Source organism: Pseudochaenichthys georgianus, chromosome 5 (genome assembly GCF_902827115.2).
Source record: "Pseudochaenichthys georgianus chromosome 5, fPseGeo1.2, whole genome shotgun sequence".
NCBI lineage: Eukaryota > Metazoa > Chordata > Actinopteri > Perciformes > Channichthyidae > Pseudochaenichthys > Pseudochaenichthys georgianus.
The window spans coordinates 27,671,915-27,697,784 of NC_047507.1; the positions used below are offsets into that span (position 1 = coordinate 27,671,915).

The window sequence follows — 25,870 nt, forward strand, 5'->3', positions numbered from 1 at the left end:
ATTGAGCTTTGGATACTTTGTTTACATTCTGCTCATAATACTTCTGTACTTCTGTAACCTGGATGTTTTCTACTTGGCAGCATTGCAAATGAGCCTGAGAGCTACTGTAGGACAAGGCCATTAGTTTGATATGGAGTAGCCCATTGCTCGGGCCCCCCACCCCCCCACACACACTGTGCGTGTGTGACTTTATTTGAAGATTTCATCAAGTACTCTCTGTATCAACACTGTCACTGCACTATAACTTCAAAACTAAACAAAACGTACCAAATATTTCATTATGCTACTTATGGATAAACCATAGGGATAAACTAATTATCAGTCTTGACTTCAGAGACAAATATATATCTTCTTTCTTTCAGTGTTTTCATCTTTGTAGGTCATCAATCATAGATAACTGACTATGTTTAAAGTGGGTTGACGTGATGACGGCCATGTGTTATTTTTGTATGATACTATAGATTGTTTCTTTGAAAAACCTATTGATTTACCATTAAAAATAGTTATGTAAAACCTTGTTTGAAGATAATTTTTGTTAAATACATCCCAAACTAGTTTATTTTTTATTTTGTTCTCTTGAGTTCTATTTTGTTCATGTTCTGACACAGTAAATTAATCTATAACTTTAAAACTATGGGTTTTCTCTGGAAGTTTTTCCTTGTACGATGTGAGGGTCTAAGGACAGAGGGTGTCGTATTGTCATACTGATATTCTGTACACACTGTGAAGACCACTGAGACAAATGTAACATTTGTGATAATGGGCTATATAAATAAACATTGATTGATTGATTAATTGAAAGGGTGACATTTCATTAATTTTGGTTATTGAGCTTATGGGCATATCCTCCCAATTAAATTACACATTTTCTTGATTGAGAAATTAAAAATGTTTTTTTTTTGTGTTATTTTTTCCTTTAACTTCCGTGTGACGAATATATAAAACACACAAATCGTTTGTTGGGTAAAATAGACTATATAAATTCACCTGTAAAATCCTAAGGCCTAAGTGAAATAACCTTATGTATACACTGGTTCAGCTTCTGTTTGACATGTAGGTTTAATTCATATTGCAGATCCTTTTTTATTATTATTCATTTTATTTTGTGTCTTATTCTGGTACCATCTTATTAGGTAATTTGCATTTTAAATATGTTTTGATACATTTTGAGCTAACTACGTAGTTTGTTATTGATAAGGATCAGAAGATGTTTGTCTGATGTACCTGTGAATGTACAGTGTGTTTTCCACTCTCTGGATATCACCACACAGTGTACACATGCTGTGTGTTGACTCTCATGCTGTGGGGCCTTTACCAGTACAAACCTTGATATGTTTGTCCCCTGACACAGATTCAATATTGTCAGCTTGTTTGAAGTGTTGAACTCAAAGCCTTTGACGGGCAGATAGAGCACACAAAAACACTGCCAAGTGTTATAACACAGGCAGGCAGGAGTAACTCTACCTCTGGTTTCTCAACCGCTCACTTTGCTTTGGAGAGCTGCCAAGTGTCATTCACCTGAAACGTGTGTAGAGGAGAACTCAAAACAAGTGTCATGTGATTGGGGGTACAAGGATGTGAAGAGGGGGTTTAGAAGATCAGAGAGACGAACTGGAGATGCCTTAGTTATTATTAATGCACAGTGGTGGAATGTGACTATTTACTCAAGTACCGTATCCAGGTAAAACATTTAGGTACTTGTACTGATATTTTCTGTAGTTATCCTACTTTATACTTTTACTTACTTACTTTGTAGGCAAATGTTTTATTTTTACCTCCACTACATTTATTTGACAGATTTTGTTACTTTGCACATTTAGATTATAATACTCAATGTAAAGGCCCCATGTCATGGCCATTTCTACTGATCATAATTCAATTGTTGAGGTCGACTAGAATAGATTTACATTGTCTAATGTTCCAAAATCCCATTGGTTTCTCATACAGCATCTCTGTAAAGTATGTGTATTCACTCTCTGTCCTACACGCCTTCTTGGAGCTCCTGCCCCCCCCCCCCCCCCTATGAGCCCACTGTGCTCTAATTTGTGTTTATGTATTACAATGGCATTTGTTAGCAACCAGAAATGTTTTTTTATTTTATTTTATTTGACCTTTATTTATAGGTCTCATCGAGATTCAAAATCTCTTTTTCAAGAGTCCTGGCCCAAGAATGGTAACAGCACAGTTTCAGACAGTTTTACAGTTATAGACAATTTAAAAAACTCACAATCACAGTCATACACCACATTTAGCCAAAGCATTTCCAGACACAGCAGCCTGCTTCAAGGTCAGTTAAAGTTTCTTTGAGTGTATTTAAAGGTGGGGTAGGTAAGTTTGAGAAACCGGCTCGAGATCGCTAGAATTTGAAAATACACAACCGGAGAAAATCTGCCACTTCCTTATAGAGCCCCTCCTCCAACACACACGAACGCGCACATGACCAATGAGGGCACGAGATAAGTTTGTGCACAGATGGAAGGCTGACAGGCAGGTAGGCCATCCAGTTACTTTAGCCGGGCCGGCTAAATGGATTGGTTGTACTTTTTACAATATTACGGCTTCCACAGATGACATTTTTTTATGGATTTGTTGTCAAAGCACTTAAGATATTCATTGCTATCGGGATGTTAAGAGCATTCCATGGAATATAACCAAAAGTGTATCTCGAGCCGTTTTCTGAAACTTACCTACCCCACCTTTAATGAGACCAGCTCTCTGAGTTTCAGCTCAGTTTGAAGCAGGTTCCAAGCTTGAGGGGCGGCGTAACTGAACGCCCTTTTCCCAAGTTCAGTTCAACACGAGTGTATAGATTGCAGTGGTGCGTCAAGGTTTTGAGGTTTGTGATGAATCTCAGTGCACCGTGGTAGATGGTGTCCAGTGATGACAAACAGATGAGAATGCTGCGTGGGGTCTGGGTGCCGTACTGTTGGCGGGACGTTGCGGGGCTCGCTGCTCCGCCCTTTGAGACTCGAGGAGCGGACAGTGTGAGCTGGATTACTGGTGTCGTTTCCTGGTTGCTGCGTGGGGTCTGTGAGACAGCGAGACACAACAGAGCTCAGCCTGAGCACACACACGTGAGTGTGTGGCAAACTGTGAGTGGAGATCCACGGAGCCACGGCTGAGAAAGATAAGGCTGTGTGTGTGTGTGTGTGTGTGTGTGTGTGTGTGTGTGTGTGTGTGTGTGTGTGTGTGTGTGTGTGTGTGTGTGTGTGTGTGTGTGTGTGTGTGTGTGTGTGTGTGTGTGTGTGTGTGTGTGTGTGTGTGTGTGTGTGTGTGTGTGTGTGTGTGTGTGTGTGTGTGTGTGTGTGTGTGTGTGTGTGTGTGTGTGTTTTGTGTGTGGAACGATTGGTCCATTTGGTCGTCGTTACGTCACTTGGTACCAGGAAGAAAAAAGAAAAATCTCCAACGAGGCGTTCTGGGGCATCATAGACAGGTATTTTCTGTGTTAGAGTTTTACTCGCTACAGGGTGTACTTTGAGGGTTTGTGACTCTGCAGACCGTTTACATGCATACAAATCTATATAACACACAAGGGGACGGGTAATAACATTTAAAGGAACTCATACATTATCATATATTGATATAGGTTAAGCTACCAAGTATTATACAAAGTAACTCAAATAAACCCCACTTTTACCAAGTGCAAATTTAAAGTGATTTCATTTCATTTAATTTCAAACCTTTATTTATACAGATAAAATCCCATTGAGATCATTGATCTCTTTTCCAAGGGAGACCTGCTCAAGTAGTTCCACATGAAACATAAAAACATAAATAGAACAACAAAAGGACATCATACAGCATCATTTACAAAATTATCCACAATTATTATAACACAATCATTTAAAATATTGTGCCTATATGTGCAATTCTGCATATTGAGTACTTTGTACTTTCAGTATATTTTGATGCTAATACTTCTACTTGAGTATAATTTGTAATGCAGCACTTTTAATTGTAACAGAGAATAAACTGAGTACTTCTTCCATCTCTGTTTATGCATTATTTCACCAGCTATGACAAGATGGTGCATATGAGATATACAATTAGTTTATACTGCTGTGTATTTTACACTACAACAATTAATCTTACTAAATCAGGGATGGGCAACTTGGATGGTGGTAGGGGCCACATAATTTATGTACTGGCCACCAGGGGCCGCAGATTCACTTGGAACACACACACAAATTCCATGTATTGTATGTAGTTATTAACAAATATACTAAGTCTGACATCTTCATTGACATTTTACAATCTTTCAGGGAACATCGTCTAATAAGCTGACTAAACAAATATCAGTTCACAGAAATGTTATTTAATATTTACAAGTGGCATATTTGTATTGAACATGTTATTTAACAGTGGAATACAACTATTTTTAAACTATTGGAAAGCACGGAAAATGTGTGTGCATTAAGATTAAACATTAAGATGCCATCGTGTACGCAGCTCGCGACGTAAGGAGTCTAGTGGACGGTATCAGTTCTACAAGTAAGACATACGTTTTACTTTTTTTATTAATTACGTTGTTTCAAAATTGATCTGAGGGCCGCAAAAAGAGGACACCATTTGCCCATCCCTGTACTAAATAAACAAATCCATAGAAACTGTGTAGAAGAGCCTGCTTATAAAGTTCATAAACTCAGAAGATATTTTGTGTATAACATTTTTTTGGGGATTTATGAGGCTATTGATAATGCAACAGGATGCGGCCTCACTACCCAAACAGAATATGTCTCAACCACATTCAGGTGTCCGTTCACCATCAGCAGGTGTGAGTCCTGCGGGATGAACCTATATACTGTGGATGAACCTGTACGGTCTATGGGTGAAACACATTTTAAATGGATTTACATTCAGCTGCGCCACCCAGTGGTAGAACATAAAATCACACACTGTGACAGTCGGTGCTTCTTCTTTTTTTAACACCAGTACCCTGGTTATGTGCAGAGGTGGAAGAAGTACTTAGATCTTGTACTTAATCTTGAAAGTAGAAGTAACAGAGTGTAGGAATACTCTGTTACAAGTAGAAGTCCTGCTTTCAAAATGTTACTCAAGTAAAAGTACACAAGTTTTAGTACCAAAAGTACTCATTATGCAGATTGGTCCATTACAGAAGGATATGTTTTGATGCCTTTCAAAGCTGGTAAAGGTGCAGCTAGTTTTAATAACTGTTTATGCTGCAGGGTAGCCTGTGAATGTACATGTTGTTATATTATACATCATGAATCCAAGTCTGTGGAGTAACTAAAGGTACAAAATATATGTAGTGGATTAAAAGTCAATTTACCTCTGAATTGTAGTGGGGTAGAAGTAAAAAATGGAAATACGTACTTAGTTACTTCTCTGGTTATGTGCTTGTACATTTAAATCATTTAAACGCTATAAAATACATTCTTAAAACTGTACCACATTATGACTTTAAAGACCTTTTGAACATTATAAAAGTGGTTTATGTTATTTAGTTTTATGGGAGACTAAATTACAAACAACTGTGATATTGTTTGGAGCTGTCTCAGCCAGGAAGAATAGGGTTATGAGGTAGTTGAGGTCCCCATTTGTCTGAGTAACACTTGCGACTCAATAGTGTCTAGTCTTGCAATTGCAGTTTTTACATTACAGGATTCTCAGTAATTGACACAATTGGTAATGCAAGTTATAGTAACGAGTACCAAAGCAATAAATAACACGGGAATGATGGTTCAACAGAAATAAATAAAGGATTCTACATATATTCAAGTACAGCAATCAAATGGGACTTTAATTATTTTTCGTATAGCTTTAACTTCGAATTAAAATTCAGGACTTTGTAAAATATGTGGTATAACTACTTTCTTTAAAAAGGTAAACGTTTTGAGTATTCATTCAACCTCTGCCTGTTATAGTAAACGCTACCGTACCTTAGAAACACTCCCTCCTTTTAATACCTCTTACAGACTGCCTTTCATTTAAAGCAGTTGTTTTGATGATGATCATACTGTACATAATGATATTTAAGTTACTTAACAGCTTTAAGTGACTAAAACAAAAATAATGAGTGTCTGAAATCTCACTTTACACATCACTATTCAGTGTCCATAGTGAGTCGTGAACAATGTACATGATAAGAGTGGAAGACTGTTTTACTGTCTTTATGGAGAAGTTACAGCTTTATCATATTAAGTTTAAGTTTGTTGACCTCCTGTAATACGAGCAAAGCTCCACCCAATTTCCACCTGAGGAGAAGTCTAATCAACCACAATATGTACAAAATTAACAAAACATACATAGATAGATAGATGATACCTACGTGGGTGTGCATAGCTTTAAAATGTTTATGTCAATGCCTGTGAGAGTCAGAAAGAAGATAGTATGTTAAAGGTCCCATGTCATGCTTTTCTGGTTATACCCGTCCCCTTGTGTGTTAAGTAGCTTTTTCTGCATGTAAACGGTCTGCAGAGTCACAAACCCTCACAGTACACCCTGTAGCGAGTAAAACTCTAACACAGAAAAGACCTGTCTATGCTGCCCCAGAACGCCTCGTTGGAGATTTGACTTTTTACATTTGTTTCTTCTTGGGTATAGTTACGTTTGGACCAATCCGCGAACTTCCACACACACACACACACACACACACACACACACACACACACACACACACACACACACACACACACACACACACACACGGTGGGATGTTGCGAGGCTCGCTGCTGCGAGGTGCGGGACACTGTGAGCTGGCTCACTGGTGTGGCGAGACAGCAAGACACCGCGGAACTCAGCCTGAGCACACACACAAACTCCCAGCCAGGCTGCGGGTGTTTGTGTGTTTCGGGCTGGGTTACGCTGTGTCTCGCTGTCTCGCAGATGGCCACTGGGCTCACAGGGAGGGGGGGGCAGGAGCTCCAACAAGCCGTTTAGGACAGAGAGTGAATATACATACAGAGATGCTGTATGACAAACCAATGTGAGTTTGGAAAATTGCACAATATAAATCTGTTTTAGTAGACCTCAACAATGGAATTATGATCAGTAGAAATGGCCATGACATGGGACCTGTAAAGCAAAAGATACACCTTTGGAGGTGGTTTATTTGTTGTGTTTTTGTGTAAAAACAATTACATGTGATCGATAACATTTGATATAAAACAACAGTAGTGGAATCTACAATTAATAAAAACATAATCAACAGTCGTGCATGTTGGTCCAATAAACTCATACGAGCAACATTTGGTCATGTTAGAAACATTACAACAAGATGGTCACACATTCAGTTCAAGGAAATGTCTCTTTACTCTGACTTTGAGACTTGATATTGAAAAATGTGTTGTGAGACATAGGATTCAGTGAAAGTATTATTGGTGCTAAAGCTTCATCCACTGATACAGAGGAGCATACCAGCAACATTGCTGTGCTCATCAGGCTCATTTCAGCACTACAGGTGTTTTTCCATTACTAAAACAGAGAGCTTGGCCAGTGCTACTACCCAATCATGAGAATATGTGTTAGTGTGTGACCTGACATGGCTGAAGCCCAGTTTCTCGTACAGCGACACAGCAGCGGTCTGAATGGAGCTGGTCTCCAGCACGACCTTGGAGAAGCCTCGCTCCTTACAGAAATCAACCACAGTCTGAGCCAGCTTGAAGCCCAGGCCCATCCTCCTGCACGATGGAGAGATAATCATCCTGAACAGTTCCCCGTATCTTTCTTGCCCGCTTTGTTTGGCCACTACAGCCACCATTCCCATGATCTGGGTCCTCCCATCCACCTCAGACTCCGCTACCCAGAAACAATCATCTAGTCTGCTCAGATAGTTACCCGGGATGTCCTGCATGTCTGTCCGGAGTTTCTCCCTAACGAAGCCGGCGTATACCTCATGACAGCAGAAGTAAACGAGGCCCACCCAGAATCCTGGTAACACCACCGACCCTAACACGGAGCCGAGCAGGTAGCCAGCGACACACAGAGCCAGGGCGATGGAGAGATGGAGAGAACTGGTCATGGCGGTTCGAAAACACGGACCAATGTGCTCGTTGATGCCTACGCTAAACAGGTGGAGCACTGTGTCCTTGTCTGAGGGACGATACCGGCGGATCAGCAGCTTCATGACCGGAAGGAACTAGAATAAAATAAAATGAAGGATTTACACATGAAATATGACACAAATGTATTTGAGTGTGTTCATTCTGGGAGCCAATATAATGTAGTTTTAAATTGTGTATACATTGCTTGTTATTAGTGCTTTACTGATGTCGATGCTAAAAATATTAAGAGTTGTAATCATGAGTAAAATATTCAACTTTTTCAATTACACTTTAAAAAATATTCACTTGATGTAGCTTCTTAATGTGAGAAGGCTATTTTTACATTGTGTATGTATAGTAGAGTATATTGGATATGAGGCAGAACAAGCTTCAGTAAGAACTCACCTTGGCCTTTGGTAAATTCAGATGGACAATCATTTCTGTCTTTTTCTAGATGAAACTCTAAAGTATATTTCTATATATTCCTGTAGCTTAGGCCCTAGACTGTATATCGTAGTATAGAGTACTCAACATTACATTATTACATTACATTGCATTTAGCTGACGCTTTTATCCAAAGCGACTTACAATAAGTGCGTTCGACCAACACAATACAAACTTGAAGAAAACGGAATCATATAAGTACATCAGGTTTCATAGAGCAAAAACATTTCAAGTGCTACTCAACTGGCTTTAGATAAGCCAGTCCTTTATTAGTATATACGTGCTTTGTTAATAGTTATATATCGCTCGAAGTGGAGTCGAGAGAGATGAGTTTTCAGTCTGCGCCGGAAAGTGTGTAAGCTACTGTATCTGCTGTCCTGATATCAATGGGGAGCTCATTCCACCATTTTGGAGCCAGGATAGCAGTATTTTATATTGTGAATTTGTGTATACTTAATGCTAGTGTTCATTTGTATTCTTACTATACTTGCCCTTTTAACTTGTGTAATGCTTGACAGTACTTATGGAACAAAATCATTTCCCAATTTGGGATAAATACAGTTTATATCTATCTATCTTGAAAATAATGTATTATTATTTATTATTATCACTACATTACCAGATCAGCAAAAATATGTATTAAATGTAGCTAGGTATTTGTCCAGCTGTTTTGCTTCCAACCTGAGTTTGAGAAAAGCTAATATCACTGATTGTCTCTCAGATGATGGTTTTTTAAAACATAACATTGTGCTGTGTTAAAGTTTCTTGTAATAACCTCACTGACAGTGACTAGCTGTATTGGTGACTACGTTTTTAATTGCTATGTTGTACGAGTACAGTAGCCTGTACAGTAGTTTGCTGACTAAATAAGGTTTAGGAGGGATACTTTAAAATTGCATTTTGTTACACTTAGAACTTACCTCTACAAAATGTTATCAGTACCCTGACCTAAGTATCACAATCAAACAGTAATGTAACCTGACTACTTTCAATTACTTTTGGATTACCTGAATATCAAATGTGATCAATGTGATGCACCATATGTGAAATACATATCAATAAGATGTGTAAGAAAACACAACAATGTAACCTTAGAAAGGAAACTAAGATACTTTGTATCAAAAAGGTGTCCTCTGTCCTTTAACAAGAAACTGAATATGCTCTATTTAAGTTTAAAACAGTATATGGAATAAGAATATCCACAGTATTTTTACAAAAGCCGGTATTCACTTACTGAAATGTCAAGAAGAAGAAAACCACAACAAATACAGCAATACAAAACCAGCCTGTCCTCCTACAAAAAACGACCATATAGGTCGATTGTTCAGCAGCTAAATACGACCCAGAGTCACGTTTTAAAGTGTAGCACCTCTATTGGTCGAAACAACATGCTCCTGTCGATTGCAAACGCTCCGGAGGGTCGTTTATTCACAAATAACCCTCTCTGGAAAATCCTAAATTGTGGAATAGTTTGGCCATTAAAATGCTTTTTTATTAGATTTCTAGCGAGAAGTGTATATTGTACTTTTATAATCTACGTCCAGTGGATGTGTAGGATCTACAGTTTGATAGATATACGAAGATGATTTGAGGTCTCGCCAGGAGAACGTGTACTGTATATGGGGCAACTTCCATGTAAAGTTAGCGTGGGTGAAAACAGTATTTCCGGTCTCGAAGTTTTCATAATAAAACCGGAAGTATTCCCCACACTGTCAAATGATTACACAGTGATATCTCCATTACTCATCCACTAAAAAACATCAGTTTATCCTTGTTAATTACACAATATTGATTGGTTTAAATTGTGTACAATGCTTTTGTGTTTTTAACCTTCGATTCGGAGAAACAAATAGTTTTTTCGGAGTTTAGACACTACAGAGTTTCCGAAGACACTACACTACCCAGAATCCCCAGCTATCGTTTGGGACTACAACATCCGCCTTGCTTTACAAACCCCGTGATTAGCCCTCAAGCTCTGTGATTGGATATTGGAGTGGCAGTGCGACAAGGTTACGCTGTCAAACAGCTATTTGAAATGGAATGGAACCACGCCAGACTATCCAAAACTGGACTTGGACGGGTCCAGCCCGGCCCTCCCCCCCAGAATTACACTTACTGGCTATTGTGTGTTTCGCAACATGTTCTATGGCACGTCTCTACTGGGAAATGTAGTTTTAAAAGACGTTTTCGTATTTCCCACAATTAGAAGTTGCCAGTATTAAACTGTATACATCCCTGGAGGTTTAGGGGATACGAAACACATTGGTGTTATCAAATTTAAAACATATAATTAATACATGGGTGAAAATGGCTTGTGTCCATAATGGGCAGCATTAAGACCACATGACAGCTAAGGTCAGAAGAGCTTTATTTAACAGCTGGTCTTATGTCTGTGACCCCTCCTGTTGTTAATTGATAAGCCTGAAACATGCACTTGTCAAGGTTCAGATGCACATTTAGCAAATATGGCAGTAGCCATCGATCATCTTAAGTTAAGATACTTTATTGATCCCAAGTTGGGAAATGTTTTTGTTACAGCAGCATGTACTACTTTGTTCTACTCCACTACAATTCAGAGGATAACCTGGTATTTTTACTCTACTACATTTATTTTTGTTACTTTGCAGATTCTGATTAATGATGTGAAATATAAACAACCCTTAAATCAGACTTTAGTTACACCTGAGTAAAATTCAGCCTTATCAGTTTGTCTGTTTTGCACATCCTCCTGTTAATATCTTTGGACGTCCTGCACTAAACTGTTTTATTGTAGAGATCACTACAGTATCTTCTTGATATTTGCCATTCTATATTTCTATCATTGACCCCTATTTTGTATGTAGGCTACTCTTAATATTTAAATGTTTTCATCAAATATAACTTATTCTACAACTAAATTCAATAACGTGCTTTAACCACTAGGAGGTGCGGTTTTGACCAGTGGTCTAGTTAATAAAACATAATAATATCGTACATAATATGACTATAAACTTTATTGTGAAATTAAAACAGAACGTTAAAGGAAAATACAGTTTCAGTCTCTCGATGTGAAGCTTATGCATTGTACCATGAACTTGTATAGACCTGTAACAGTCAACTGCATGAGGAGTTGGAAAGGTAGTTCAGAAAATCAGTAATATCTTTAAAAACTACAAAAAAGTCCCTTTCTATCAGCTGTGCACCTTTATGGTGTAAATACAGACTATCTACTAATTGGATCAAATATAAAAGTCAGCCGAATTAGTGTTGATACTGCAAGGAGACGTATTGTGTGAAAAGAAATGGAAGATGTTGTTTAATTGTTGATATATTTATGGTCCACGTCACGTATTCAGTTTTGGCGGCATCTCTTCCAGTTTGTCAAAAGGTCTTCTGATCAGGGCTCTATAAATACATAGGGCAGATATGTAATATTTAATGCAGCCGAACCGTGTATTGCAATGCCGTTATGTGATGACTTTCAAAGAGAAAAGCAAGAACACTCGGAATAAAGTTATTTTCTTTTTAATGTTTTCCGATTTCATATCACATAAACACCATATCCCGATGTGCATTGCGGCGTGATTTTAGCCTATCAAAACCTCTGAAAACAGAAATGTGTCTCTCAGAATCGAAAGAGAAAACCCTATGGGAAAAACACAAAAGCATTGTACAGAATTTAAACCAATTCATGTCATATAATTAACTAGGATAAACTGATGTTTTTTAGTGGATGAGTAGTGCAGATATCACTGTTAAATCATTTGATCATTGGTTTTATTATGAAAACGGCGAGACCGGAAATACTGTTTTCAACCCGTAACTTTACATGGAAGCTTGCCGCATATACACGTTGTCCTGACGAAACCTCAAATCATCTTCGTAATATCTATCAAACTATAGATCCTACATATCGACTGGACGTGGATTCTAAAAGTACAATATATACTTCTCGCTAGAAATCTAATCATAAAGCGTTTTAATGGCCAAACTATCCTACAATTTAGGATTTTACAGAGAGGGTTATTTGTGAATAAACAACCCTCTGTAACGTTTGCATTGAACGGGAGCACTAGAGGCCGACAATTTTAAAACCTAATTATAGGTCGTATTAAGCGCTTGAACAAACGACATATTTGGTCGTAATAAGGGCTTAAACAATCGACCCATTTGGTCGTATGAGTTGGAGGACTTGTTGTACAAAACCCAAGTATTCCATATGATTAACAGGCCAGAATAACCTAGTTTACAAATGCTGTTTTAGTTACAAGCATTCACATTAACACATCAGGTGTCCACCTACTGCATTTTTTTAAAGTGTTGTAATGCGTAATATGTGCTTTGTTATATTTATGTAATTTAATATGTACTTTTTAAACCTAAGGCCTAATCCCTTTTTTTGTGTGTAGGCCTATGTACAATAAGAAATGTCCTGAACCAGCTGAACTGTTAGCATAGCAGCCCCATCTGTAAACTCACCAATTGATTAGCACAATACGTCACAAGCTAACTCTCATCACATACAGTGTTAGTTGAACAATTAATTTCAATATAATACTGAGCTCACGTTAGAAGAAACTAAACAATTGTAACTGAAAGTAATGCTGCGTGCCTGCAATCAGGGGCGGACTGGCCATCTGTAGAATCTGGAGAACCACAGAACGGCCGGTCGTCAAGGGCCATTGACGGCCGGCCGTCATCATTTAAGTTGCGCTGACGGCCGACAGAGATCAACAGCGGCCGCTAATGCAGTTGTGTGGTTCTTATCTGTCAAATAATAACACACGAAGGCAAGGCAAGGCAAGGCAAGGCAAGGCAAGATTATTTATATAGCACTTTTCGACGCAGGGTAATTCAAAGTGCTTTACAAAAAAGAAATGAAAGACATTAAGCATTAAAAAAGAAAAGATAATAAAATAAACATTACAAGAAAAAGTACATGGATAAAAGTTACAGTGCTAATAAAATAAACATTAGGGAAAAATACATGGATAAAAGTTACAGTGCAGTCTAAAATATGATTTAATTTAGACAGACTTTCTTCACCATATTTTGCTCGCATGACATCCACAATCGGACCCTCAGGAGGCTGTACACACCCCCTCCCCTGCTTTGCTTCCATAACAAAGTCTTTAAAGTGTTACCAAAACACTCCGTGTTACCAAAACACTATTTTTCATCCGTCGATGCCAGATATTCCAAATATCTCTGCTTTCGAGCAGTCCCTCGAATAAATGTCATGGAGTTTAATTACGTTTAGAAAAAGTACATGGATAAAAGTTACAGTGCAGTTTAAGATATGAAAAGTTCAATTAAAAGCAGCGACAAAAAGAAAAGTCTTCAGCCTGGATTTAAAAGTAGTAAGAGTTGCAGCGGACCTGCAGGTTTCTGGGAGTTTGTTCCAGATATTTGGAGCATAATAACTGAACGCTGCTTTACCATGTTTAGTTCTGACTCTGGGGACAGTAAGCTGACCAGTCCCTGAAGACCTGAGAGATCTGGATGGTTCATAGTTTAGCAGGAGGTCAGTAATGTATTTTGGGCCTAAACCATTCAGTGCTTTATAAACCAGCATCAATATTTTGAAATCTATTCTTTGACACACAGGAAGCCAGTGTAAAGACTTCAGAACAGGAGTGATGTGGTCCACTTTCTTAGTGTTAGTGAGGACTCGAGCAGCGGCGTTCTGAATCAGCTGCAGCTTTCTAATAGATTTTTTAGTGAGACCTGTGAAGACACCATTGCAGTAGTCGAGTCTACTGAAGATAAAGGCATGGACAAGTTTTTCCAAATCCTGCTGTGACATTAGTCTTTTAATCCTAGATATATTCTTTAGGTGATAGTAGGCTGATTTAGTAACTGTTTTAATGTGACTGTTGAGACTCAGGTCAGAGTCCATGACTACACCTAGATTCCTGGCTTTATCTGTTGGTTTGAACATTGCAGACTGAAGCTCAGCGCTAACTTTTAAACGTTCTGCCTTGGCTCCAAAGACCATTACCTCAGTTTTATCTTTGTTTAATTGGAGAAAGTTCTGACACATCCAGTCATTGATTTGTTCAATGCACTTACTCAGTGTTTGAATTGGAGCATAGTCTCCTGGTGAAATTGTTACGTAAATTTGTGTGTCATCTGCATAGCTATGGTAACTTATTTTGTTGTTCTTCATTATCTGAGCCAGTGGTAGCATGTAGATGTTAAAGAGAAGAGGCCCCAAGATGGAGCCTTGAGGAACCCCACATGTCATATTTGTCAACTCAGATGTGTATTTACCTATAGAAACAAAGTTGTTTCTATCCTTTAAGTAGGATTTAAACCAATTTAGAACTGTTTCCGAAAGTCCCACCCAGTTTTCCAGTCGGTCTAGTAATATGCTGTGGTCAACAGTGTCAAAGGCAGCACTGAGATCTAATAATACTAACACTGAAGTTCTGCCACTGTCTGTGTTTAAGTGGATGTCGTTAAAGACCTTTACAAGAGCAGTCTCAGTGCTGTGGTTTGGACGAAAGCCTGACTGGAACACATCGAAACAACCATTTAAATGCAAGAAATTACTCAACTGTTGAAAAATAACTTTTTCAATGATCTTACCTAGAAATGGCAGGTTTGATATGGGCCTGTAATTGTTCATTACTGAAGCATCTAGATTATTATTTTTTAAGAGCGGTTTAATGACTGCAGTTTTCAGGGCCTGTGGAAAAATACCTGAGTGAAGAGATTTGTTTACTATATGAAGTAGTTCTGAGGCCATGCAAGGCAAAACATCTTTGAAAAATCCTGTTGGAATAATATCAAGGCAGCAGGAGGAGGACTTCAGAAGTTGTATAATGTCTTCTAGGTTTTTATCATTAATCTGATGGAATTGTGTCATGATGTCTGAATTGATGTTAAGTGGACACAGAGACAGCACATTTGCTGTTCCTGATGCAGAGGCACTGACTGCTTGTCTGATTTTCTGAATTTTGTCAGTGAAAAAGGAGGCAAAATCATTGCACGCCCTGGTGGTTAGAAATTCAGAGGCTACTGACACTGGGGGGTTAGTTAGTCTGTCGACGGTAGCAAACAAGGCACGTGCGTTGTTTTTGTTTTTGGTAATGATGTGAGAGAAGAATGATTGTCGTGCGTTTTTCAATTCCAAATTATAAAGGCCAAGTCTCTCTTTATAAATTTCAAAGTGAACCTGGAGATTTGTTTTTCGCCACCTGCGTTCAGCTTTTCGACATTCTCTTTTTTCTGTTTTAACGGTCATGGCCTTTCTCCATGGAGATATTTTCTTCCCAGTCACTTCCTTTACCTTAATTGGAGCAATGGCATCTATAACATTTTTAATTTTTGAATTAAAATGATCTACTAGCTCATCTACTGAGATGTTAGCAGGGGCAAGTGTGGAAGAAAAATTCTGAGTAAACATTTCCCTAGTATTTTCAGTTAAATATCGCTTTGTGGTTACCTCTTTTTGAACACATGTGTGAACAGAAGAAGAAGAAAAAAGACCGGCCACTATGCCCATAGATATATATAAACACTAGATGGCTCATGGGATATTTTCCAGCGTAGCTGACTGGCCGCCATCTTGCTACAGTCAACAGTTACTCTGATTCGCGTTATGGTAGCTGTTGTAAGGTGAGTGATCTGCACAAAAATACTCTTAACTCGCTGAAATCTTGATTGATTTACAAACGGTTTGGTTTATTATAAACATTATTAGCATGGCTATGATACAGGATGCTTGGATATGTTGAAATTGCAGCTTTTCTTTGTGTATGTGGTTGTATTTATTAGCTGGCTAATAACAAGAGGCTGTCAGTGAGACCTAGTATTACAAAGTTCACCCAGCAACTTTACACCAGTGGGAGAGGCAGAACTGCTCTTTCTTTTCAACACAACTTAAGTTACACATGATTTCTTCCACGTGGTTTGGCTTGTTAAAAACATCTTGCATTATGATACAGGAATTTGCTGGCTTTGTGTTTACAGAAGTACCTGACTATGCCGGACTTTTGTGCAGCCTACGGATGCTCCAATCGCCGCTCTCTGCAAACAAGAACCCGTGGGATCACCACATATGTTTATGTTTGCTCAGTCTAATAAACCCATAACATGGTTGTGAAAGAATACCAAATCTGAGGCTGGACGATGATTGATTGTTAGTGTGCCATGTGTCACTGTGTGTCTTATTGGTTTTGTGGTATACTGTATTTTATTTTATTGTGTGCAAGACACATTTAAAACAAATAACCTTGAACCTTGAAGCCCCATCTCTCCCCACCTGCTCCTGCTTCCTACATCCCCTCCACACCACACCAAGTTGTTCTTCTTAATAATAATAATACATTTATGTTGGGGGGCCGCCTTTCATAACACCCAAGGACACCTTATAGGGGCAATATAGGGAACAATTTAAACAGTGGATTTTGTGATATATCAGCCGGGGTGAGTCAAGACAAACCACAAATGGACTACAGAAGGACATATGGTACAGTTTATATTATTCTTGGTCTTTTTTCAATAACATATTTCAAAGGTTCTGGATTTGTTTACAAATCTAGAAACTAAATACAAAACTAGGATGATATGAAGATCTCATGTCAAAAATAATTGTGATAAATTAGACAGAACTGGCCTGTCTGTGAGCACATTTTATGTTGGTTTGGTTCTTCTGATAAAGGTGTGAATATCTAAATAATATACCAACATATGCTATTGTCATTAGTTGTGTCCCTGTTCTTCAAGCTAAGGCATTGCTCAATTAACAACTCTTGGTTTACAGAGTGGTAACATGAGACCGATTTTTATATATAAAATATAAATGTATTTTAATTTTATAATTTATTTATAATTTATTTTAAATATTGACAATATAATAAAATAAATGGAAATATATACACCGGCAAATATTTAATATAAATACCTTGTGTGTGTGTATAGCTATTGCTTTATCTGATTAATGTTATTTTCATATGAAAGTCCATGATTATAAGTATGCAGTATCATAACTACATCTTTGATGTTTATAAAAAACCAAACCGTTTGAAAATCGGTTGAAAATTGAGCAAGCTATGGTTATTTAAATAGTAAACCATAATGTTATGAATGAGAGCACTGCCTGTAGCAAGATGGCGGCCAAGTGGCAACGTCGGTCATACGTCTCATTGCTGTTTTAGTATGTGTTCTTCTAATTAGTGTCTACAGTGTGTGCCTATTGAGCTGTTTAGAGCCATGTGGGACAAAACCTGATCCTGCCCCTCCCTCTGTCTAAGTGAACGGTGACTACAAAAACTACACTGCGCATGCTCAGAGTATTTTCCTATTTAATGTGTGTGGCAAAAAATAATGACCATAGGGGCAAAGTGCTGCCATCCCCACCATACGTCATCTCACATAATTCAGAGCTGATTGGCTGTAAGTACGTGTGCCGCGAAAAGTGTGGTGTGTGAAGAAAAAAAGCAAAAAAGCAACGAGATTTCTCCATAGGATTTTAGAAAATAGCTCCAAATAAGATCTGTGGGAAACAAACCTGTTAGATAAATGTACGTTTTGTTCAACCGGATAATATCCACATGTCTACCCTACTTTTATCATTTTCGAATCAAAAATCTATTGATTAGATTAGATTTATGATAGATTTTTGAAACTACAAGAAGATAAGGAGGACTTTTACAAAAAAGTTATAGAGATTTTTGTCCAGAGGGATAGGCAAATGGACTTCATCTTCAAGTCAAGGTAAGACTGCAATTTTATTGAAAATGGGATCTTACTAAGAGAGAACAATTCAATATTTAAATGATACAATTACATTTTTTTGGGTTTCCTTCTGTTGAACTGTCTGTTTAAAAGTAATTGAAGCATCAGACAAAAAAAGCTTTTGAAAATAATATTATATTTTGATTTAATATATTTGTAAACCTGAAGAGTCAGTGCCTCACCAGCCATGAACCTCTCTGCAGAAGCTTATATATAGACATCTGAGTTGTTTGTGCCCCACCACTTTTGTACATATAGAAACGCCACTGCCTGTTTCTGCCAGAGAGAGGGGAGGCCGTCCCAAAGCTTGCTGCTGTATTTACCAAGCCCCCAGGAAGTGCACCGGAGTCTGATAAGAATATTCGTGCTGGCCAAACGGCGGTTGTTACGTTCCCACTTGGCTATAGGGGTACAAACGGGAAACGACACGACCAGATTGGATTTGGTATAGATGTTACCGGTGGTTTTATTTATAACTGAAACTACGTAAAATGATGTTCACACACACAGATTGGCCCAACAACGGGTAAATCTGTCACTATCGCACAACAAAAGTGGTCTTCAAAAGAGAGTTGCCCCGCTGCACAAAAGGAAAGGAAATCTCACTTCTGAAGTGGAAACAAACAATAAACAAAATGGGACTGTGGAAACACACAGCTGGTGCGGGTCTACAGGTGCTAATCACCTGGATCTACGCAGTATACACACACAGGAATGCTGGTCTACAGGTGCTACTCAACCTGGATCTAAGCAGTATACACACACAGGAATGCTGGTCTACAGGTGCTACTCAACCTGGATCTAAGCAATATACACACACAAACCCTACTCTAACACAGAACCTGACGACACACTGCTACTCAGTGTGCTCGCCCAGATACCCTACTAAAGACAGTGCTAATCAGTGTAGCTAATACACAATGCACACGGCTAAATACTCTCAGAATTCGCAGAAGGAAGGCTTTGTGACAAGGAGGGGTTTGAGGCATCTGTCACAAAATACAGAGCCTCCCGAATGATGTCCGTGCCCGGCCTTTGTACTCCTCCCCCGGATGACGTGGCGGAAGCGGGCGGGGATTGGGTGACGTCCGTCCAATCACCGCAGAGGTTGCGAGGTCGGGATGGCCAATGACAGCGGGGGAACTGCACAGCTCATTTACATAGGCACAACGTTAAAGGTACAAGGTAGAAGGTAGCAATGGCTGTAACGGCGGTACTACACTTCCTTTAGGTTGCTGGGCCCGGAAACACTTTTTCCCATTGACTTATATTGGGAAAGAGTGGTCTGTAACTCGTTGGATAATTTTTTTTAAACTAAATAAACAACCCAGTATGAACACTTGTATAGCCCTTATTAAAAACATTCATTCCTCAAGTTGTAAAAATGTGCTAATAACGTTATTCTGAGAGTTATTTCCCTCTGCATTATGAACGCGCATCTAACCCACGGACCGCGCCGCCCGGCACGTTCATGTTACGTGTTCAGCACTATGCGTTTATCTTTACCCATGGATGCACAATAACAACGGACCCATATCGCCTTACTGCCAGCCCACGGAGCTGTAATAATGGATATATTGCACGTGTTTGCTGTAATTCATCATTTGTAAAATATTATACTACATGGGCTGTATGATGTAAATCTTGTACCGTAAATGTTGTATTAAATAAAGTTAATATTACCGACGTAGATTAACGTCCCTGTAGCTTATTATTGCACTAAGAAGATTATGGCACTGTATATATATATATATATATATATATATATATATGTTAGGGCTGTCAAACGATTAACATTTTTAATCAGATTAATCACAGCTTAAAAATGTATTAATCATGATTAATCACCATTCGAACTATGTCCAAAATATGCCATTTATTTATGTATATTGTTGTGGGAATGGAAAGATAAATGAAAGAAGGCGGTGTCGTCCGGTGATCTAACCGCCTTCTGGAAAAGCTTCACAAGTACGTCGGTACGCAAATGCACTTTGTGACACAAGTGACGGTACGCATTTCAGATTACGCACATAACCTGGGTACCAGTTATGTGCACCCCTGTACCAGAGCCATATTATTACTATTATATGGCTCTGCCCTTAGCAAAGTATTCTCCGTCGGGACTTCCTGCAACAACACCACGCCGTTATCAAAGATGTTCTATTGAGAAGACGATCACTATGTGACAAAAGTTTTCAAAACCGTGGCTACTGAAATCAATCTTACTAACTGCTGTCTGTGCAATTTACTCCGCGCGAGTTGGCAGACTTTATTTTGCTTACTTTAACATCATTTTTCATGGTGGGGCTAAGCCATTTCTTGGTATGGGTGTAGCCTAGGGATGTCCCGATCACTTTTCTTTGCTCCCGATCCGATTCCGATCATTTGATTTTGACAATCTGCCGATACCGATTTTTCCCGATCCGATCTTTATGCAATGCATTAAGAGAAAAAAAAGGTAACAGATAACGGCTGGTCATCCAACGCGATGAATTCAGCTAACTTGGCTGTTATCTGTTCTTGGGCAGTTTCTCTTTCCTTTTGAAAGTCTCTGAAAGTGTCGGTTGTTTCAGTGCCGTTACCTGAGTGGCCGCTGTGTACTCGCCGTGTTGTTGTTGGTGTTTGTTTCTCAGGTAGCGTATTAGATTGGTCGTGTTGAACGTAGCTCTGTTCTTTCCACCACGCGGAACCTCTGCCTTGCAAACATTGCATCTGGCACTGCCTTCGCTTTCAATTTTATAATACTTCCAAAGTCCTGACATTTTCTCTGTCCCGACTCCCGAGTCACCAGCTGAACGTAGCCTCTCGTTAGCTTACTGCTACTATTAGACACTGCGCCCACTCTGTTGCCAGATTTCAGAGAAATGAGCAACCGGGTCTATGAAAACAAGCCCAAAGAAAGCAACACATACATGATGTTGTGTAATTTTAAACCAAAACTAAGTCCTCAGGATGACTTTAAGACGTGAACATGGTCATTTTTGTTTTGTAACATTAAATAATAAAAAAAAATAAAAAAATCCCGATCCCCGATTTTTTTCTCCCGATCCCCGATCTTTTTGAAATCACGTGATCGGCTCCGATCCCCGATCACGTGATCGGATCGGGACATCTCTAGTGTAGCCTACCCCAGCCATACCCTGGCGCTGCCACTGGTGGCACATATGGGGCGGGCCATTCTACACATGCGTTAAATGCGTTAAATATTTTAACGCAATGAATTCAAAAAATTAATTACCGCCGTTAACGCGATAATTTTGACAGCACTAATATATATATATATATACTGTGCAATAATTATTTCATGCTAAATGAAGCTCTGTTGCTTGGATCCTGTTACAGCGTAATACATAACGATTGATGAGTACATTAGCATAATTACTAGCTAGCCGCTAGCTGCTAACTGCCGCCTCGTTACAAATCATTACCATGCTGTCATGAACGCACGGTGCTGTTACGTGTACGCAAATTGACGTGTTTGATGTGAACGAGCATTTTGGTTAAAGTTGCGCATGCTCTATAGGCGCATTCACACTGCGGTACTTTTCCCACAAAGGTTCATGCGAACTTAGTTCATGAGAACTCTTTAGTTCTCACTTCTTCTTCTTCTGCTTTGGGTTTACTGGCAGGCCGCAAACCACTTCACGCCGTATACTGCCGCCCAAAGTCAGTAGAAGCTGCAGGGACTCCCAGCAGCTTCTACTGAAGCCTTCCGAGTAAATCGCCAGAACGCCTACAACTCCTCATCTCCACCGCTCCCATGTTTTATTTTGTGTTGCCATAAGTTAGTCTCTCTGCGTTTCTGCGCTGGGCTAATGCTAATAATGCTAATGCGAGGATAATAAAATGGCGGCTTCACAAAACGTTTTGGGAGTTTTACGGGGCGTGGTTTGCAATCCGTCCAGCCAATCAGAAATATAGCTCTTTTCTCACAAAAGAGCCGCTCGAAAGTCCCTGCTCTCTAGCACCGGCTCTTTTTGGTGTGAACGCGATCATGAACTAAGTTCGCATGACCCTTTGTGGGAAAAGTACCGCAGTGTGAATGCGCCTAATGAGTGCACATACGGGTACTTCTCAGGCATGCCGGGTAATCTGTGACGTTTCACTCTCTCAAAAGTTGGGCCATTTTATCATCATGCGCTAATGAGCAACTCTCATAGGAATGAATGAGGCCCCGCCTCCCACGCTGTATCCAGTTCTTATTATACATCCATGGTATTTACTCCCTCCATCTGACAGGAGGGAGCCTCGTTGAGCTGCGAGTGTGGCTACAGACGGAGTTCACTCCATCACGGAGGGGTAGGGTCGAGGGAGTGGTTTGGGATTGGGCCGAAGAGAAAGGATGAGACGCCGCGGCAGACAGGGAGAATGAAAAAACATGGATAAATATCAAAGAAAACGAAAAGAAAAAGGTGGGGCAGAGAAGGCAAGAGAAAATAAGGTGAAGTCACTCGCAGGTGAAGCATATACATTTCGCAAATTGACAGACCCTTTTGGAAGCAGCGCTGCATGCACGATCAGCAGCAGCTTAGAACAAGCGCAAGATGGTGAAGAGAATGATGAGGGCGCGAGTTCAGATATACAGCCAGACTCCTGCGTTCATGATGAGGGACAGAGTTGAGCTGCTGGAAGAACCAGCTCAACTGGCACATACAAGTGCAGGGCAAGAGCAAGAGGTGGGTGAGAATTATCCCTTGAACTCAGTGGCATTTTCTCCTGGAGGCCAAGGGAAGCCAGGCTTCCCTTGTTTTTATGGATTGTAGTTATCATTTTAATAAATAAATAAAAACACTTCGTTTAGTTTCGGTAATTATTCTGTGCTGTGTGTTGCAGCCGGCCCATCTCTCCCCCATTCTCATTGTACAAAGAGTGAAACAGCGCCCCTCTAGATGTTATGGTGAAACAGTAGATTGCACTCTCTGTTGCAGAGGAGGCTAGCCAAAATTGGCTTCCCTTGGTGAAAAAAAACTAGGGATTTACCAATCAGATGAAGCCCACGTCATGCCCCTGCCAACCTGTGATTGGTCAGGGCCATGCCAAGACCAATCCAGAGGCGGCTGGCTGCCTCACAATCCAATCAAATCGCATCAACTTCAGTTCGTACTGTTACTGTCATCACCGCCCTTAGAAAGTAGCAAGCAACTGAAGCAAGTGCAATTATGGAGGGTGGAGATTTGAAGTATTTCATCAAACATAATTTTACTAAACTTCCGCTACAGCAGCAACTAAAAATAAAATCTGATGACAGGTCAATGCCCAAACTGGAGCTGTGTACTGAGAGGAAAAAAGGAGCGAATCGGACGTAAAACTTGAAATAATAAACAGCGGATTTCTAACATTTGACATTTCATGTGGCCGGACTGGGTCAGTTTCCAGGGCTGCATTTAAGTCCCAGTCCGCCCCTGCATGCAATAAACTATTTTATCTGTTCTCGAAACCCATTGTTAATTTGTAGGCTACTGCCGCACACTTAAAGATCACCAAGCGTAACTTGTCGGATAGCTTTGTTTATAACACTAACTTTATATGAAAAGTGAAGTTCTCCTTACTTACGTTACTCTGTCAACTTGTGAAAGTGGAGGTCCTTGTCGGTGAGCAGACCGAACACTGTCTGGCATTAACTGTGTGAACAATGGAGGAAACAGTTACTTATTCTGTTCGAAAGTGAACTTTACCGGGGTTAACGGTCATATAAGCACGGCATGGGAGATATTTTAATAAGTGTCCAATCTTTATGTCGGGTCAAAGTGCAGAGAAAGGTTGAAGAAAGATAGTGAAGACAACGCAACTCGCTGAGTTTGTGCAACACCGAGGGGACCGTGGGCCTCTCATAGCCATAACATGAAAACAGACGCCCATAGGCCTGTAACAAACAGCCAAAAAGGGCTTTAGTTTTCGAGATACCGCTCCCGGAGTTAGGACAAAACACAACTTACTTTTTCCTCATCTCTAAGGCCTCCCATACATGAAATGGATTGTTGTATACAAATATTTTACTGCAAAAGTGGTGAAATTGATATATAAAGTTATACACCCCAAACAAAAAATAAAGCCTGGCCGCCTGGGGGTTGAGGCATATAAACTCATGTAGATTCACAATGGAAGGTCTGATAGGTTTAAAAAAACTTGACATACCTGAGGTCAGGACATCTCTCTGCATTATAGAAAAGACTGAATGTCAATATCTTACTGTAAATTGGAGATATAGTCATTTGAACACATACCTACAATAGGCGGAAATGTAAATCTATGTAGAATGTTCTCTTTACTTTGTAGTGACTCTGACATGGATTGCCATAGCAACACATAAGAGGGATTGTTGGAAAGGTGTGGTTCTACTGAATCCAGCAATAATAATTGTGTAAATGTAGCTTACATACTCATGGAGTTATGTCACTAAACGTATAAGGTGTCCCAAATGGGAAAAATATGAAATAGTCCTAATTAAATCTATAGTATCACCAATTAGTTTTATTTTGACTTCACTTATCAGGGGTGGAAAATATTAACAAATTATCTTGAGTAGAAGTCCCTAAAAGGTATGACAACTTGAGAATTGTTATTTTTTTAAGTAAAATATTGCAACTTCAACATTAGTGCAGAGAAAATGCAGGCCTAAAATGCAATAGAACTACTAGTAGTTGGACATCAGCTCGTCGTGGGCGATGTTGGTGGTCAGAAACTGATCCACTAAGAACTGCAACACCTTGATTTTACAACTCAAGCTTATGCTCCTCATAACAGCAAGTCATTCAGCTGTGTAGAGAATCAAGAAGTTATACTACAGTATTTGACTCCACCTGCTTTATCTGCATCTCATTGCCTACGTGGGTGTCTTCACAAACTGACAGGTAAATCATTGCAAATATTTGTGGACTGTGAAAGGATGGGACCTTGTCAAATAAAATGGCGAATTAGCTAACTGGAAAGTGACCTAGCTTAATGTTTCATTAATGTAACAGAGCCTGTCCAGTAGCCTATATTCACAATAGATTATGTTTCTCCTGGCTTAAGTAGTATCACTGGTAACAATACTGTAAATAGAGCCTAACAAAAACAGTTTAAGTACAACATAGATACTGTACAAATTCTGAAGTGTATCTTTTTTTCAATTTTACCAGAATGGAGAGTGATGTACAAACAGTGGATCCAAATCGTTGTATCATCTGTGGTAAACATTTTGAAAAAGGGAAGAAACAACATCCATATGTCAAAAATCCCACAGCAGAAGAAGGCCTCCAACGTATACTAAATGTTACCCAACAGAGAGATGATGATGTTCATAAAACTCTCTCTCCATATACAGATGATATACTTTCATTTAAAATAAAGATATCATATCATCGATCATGTAGAGCAAACTACTCCAGTAAGACCAATATCAGTGAGCATCAAGTTGCAAATATTTTTGGGGATTTATGAGGCTATTGATAATGCAACAGGATGCGGCCTCACTACCCAAACAGAATATGTCTCAACCACATTCACGTGTCCGTTCACCATCAGCAGGTGTGAGTCCTGCGGGATGAACCCATATACTGTGGAGGAACCTGTACCATACAGGTTCCTCCACAGGTTCCTACAGGTTCCATACAGGTTCCATACAGGTTCCATACAGGTTCCATACAGGTTCCTCCACAGTATGAGTGAAACACATTTTAAATGGATTTACATGCAGCTGCGCCACCCAGTGGTAGAAC

At 39.4% G+C, this 25,870-nt stretch overlaps 1 protein-coding gene across 3 annotated transcripts; it reads right to left on the reverse strand.

The window, feature by feature from the left end:
* Nucleotides 1-3,547: 3,547 nt before the first annotated feature.
* On the reverse strand, nt 3,548-23,815 carry LOC117446249 (putative N-acetyltransferase 8B). Of its 3 annotated transcripts, XM_071203179.1 has the most exons (3): nt 23,724-23,780; nt 13,039-13,193; nt 3,548-8,098 (listed from the first exon to the last, which is right to left on the reverse strand). In XM_071203179.1, exon 3 carries the CDS (start codon nt 8,084-8,086, stop codon nt 7,415-7,417), a length of 672 nt encoding a protein of 223 aa, XP_071059280.1. In that variant the 5' UTR covers nt 8,087-8,098; nt 13,039-13,193; nt 23,724-23,780; the 3' UTR covers nt 3,548-7,414. The 3 variants fall into 3 exon arrangements, with proteins under 3 accessions (XP_071059280.1, XP_033938216.1, XP_033938215.1); XM_034082325.2 differs by lacking the exon at nt 13,039-13,193 and having other exon boundaries at nt 23,720-23,776; XM_034082324.2 differs by lacking the exon at nt 13,039-13,193 and having other exon boundaries at nt 3,549-8,098; nt 23,724-23,815.
* Nucleotides 23,816-25,870: the final 2,055 nt, after the last annotated feature.

Bases quoted from the DNA above. Each gene is read 5' to 3' on its own strand.
- LOC117446249 (XM_071203179.1), bottom strand. From the start codon at position 8,086: ATGAAGCTGCTGATCCGCCGGTATCGTCCCTCAGACAAGGACACAGTG.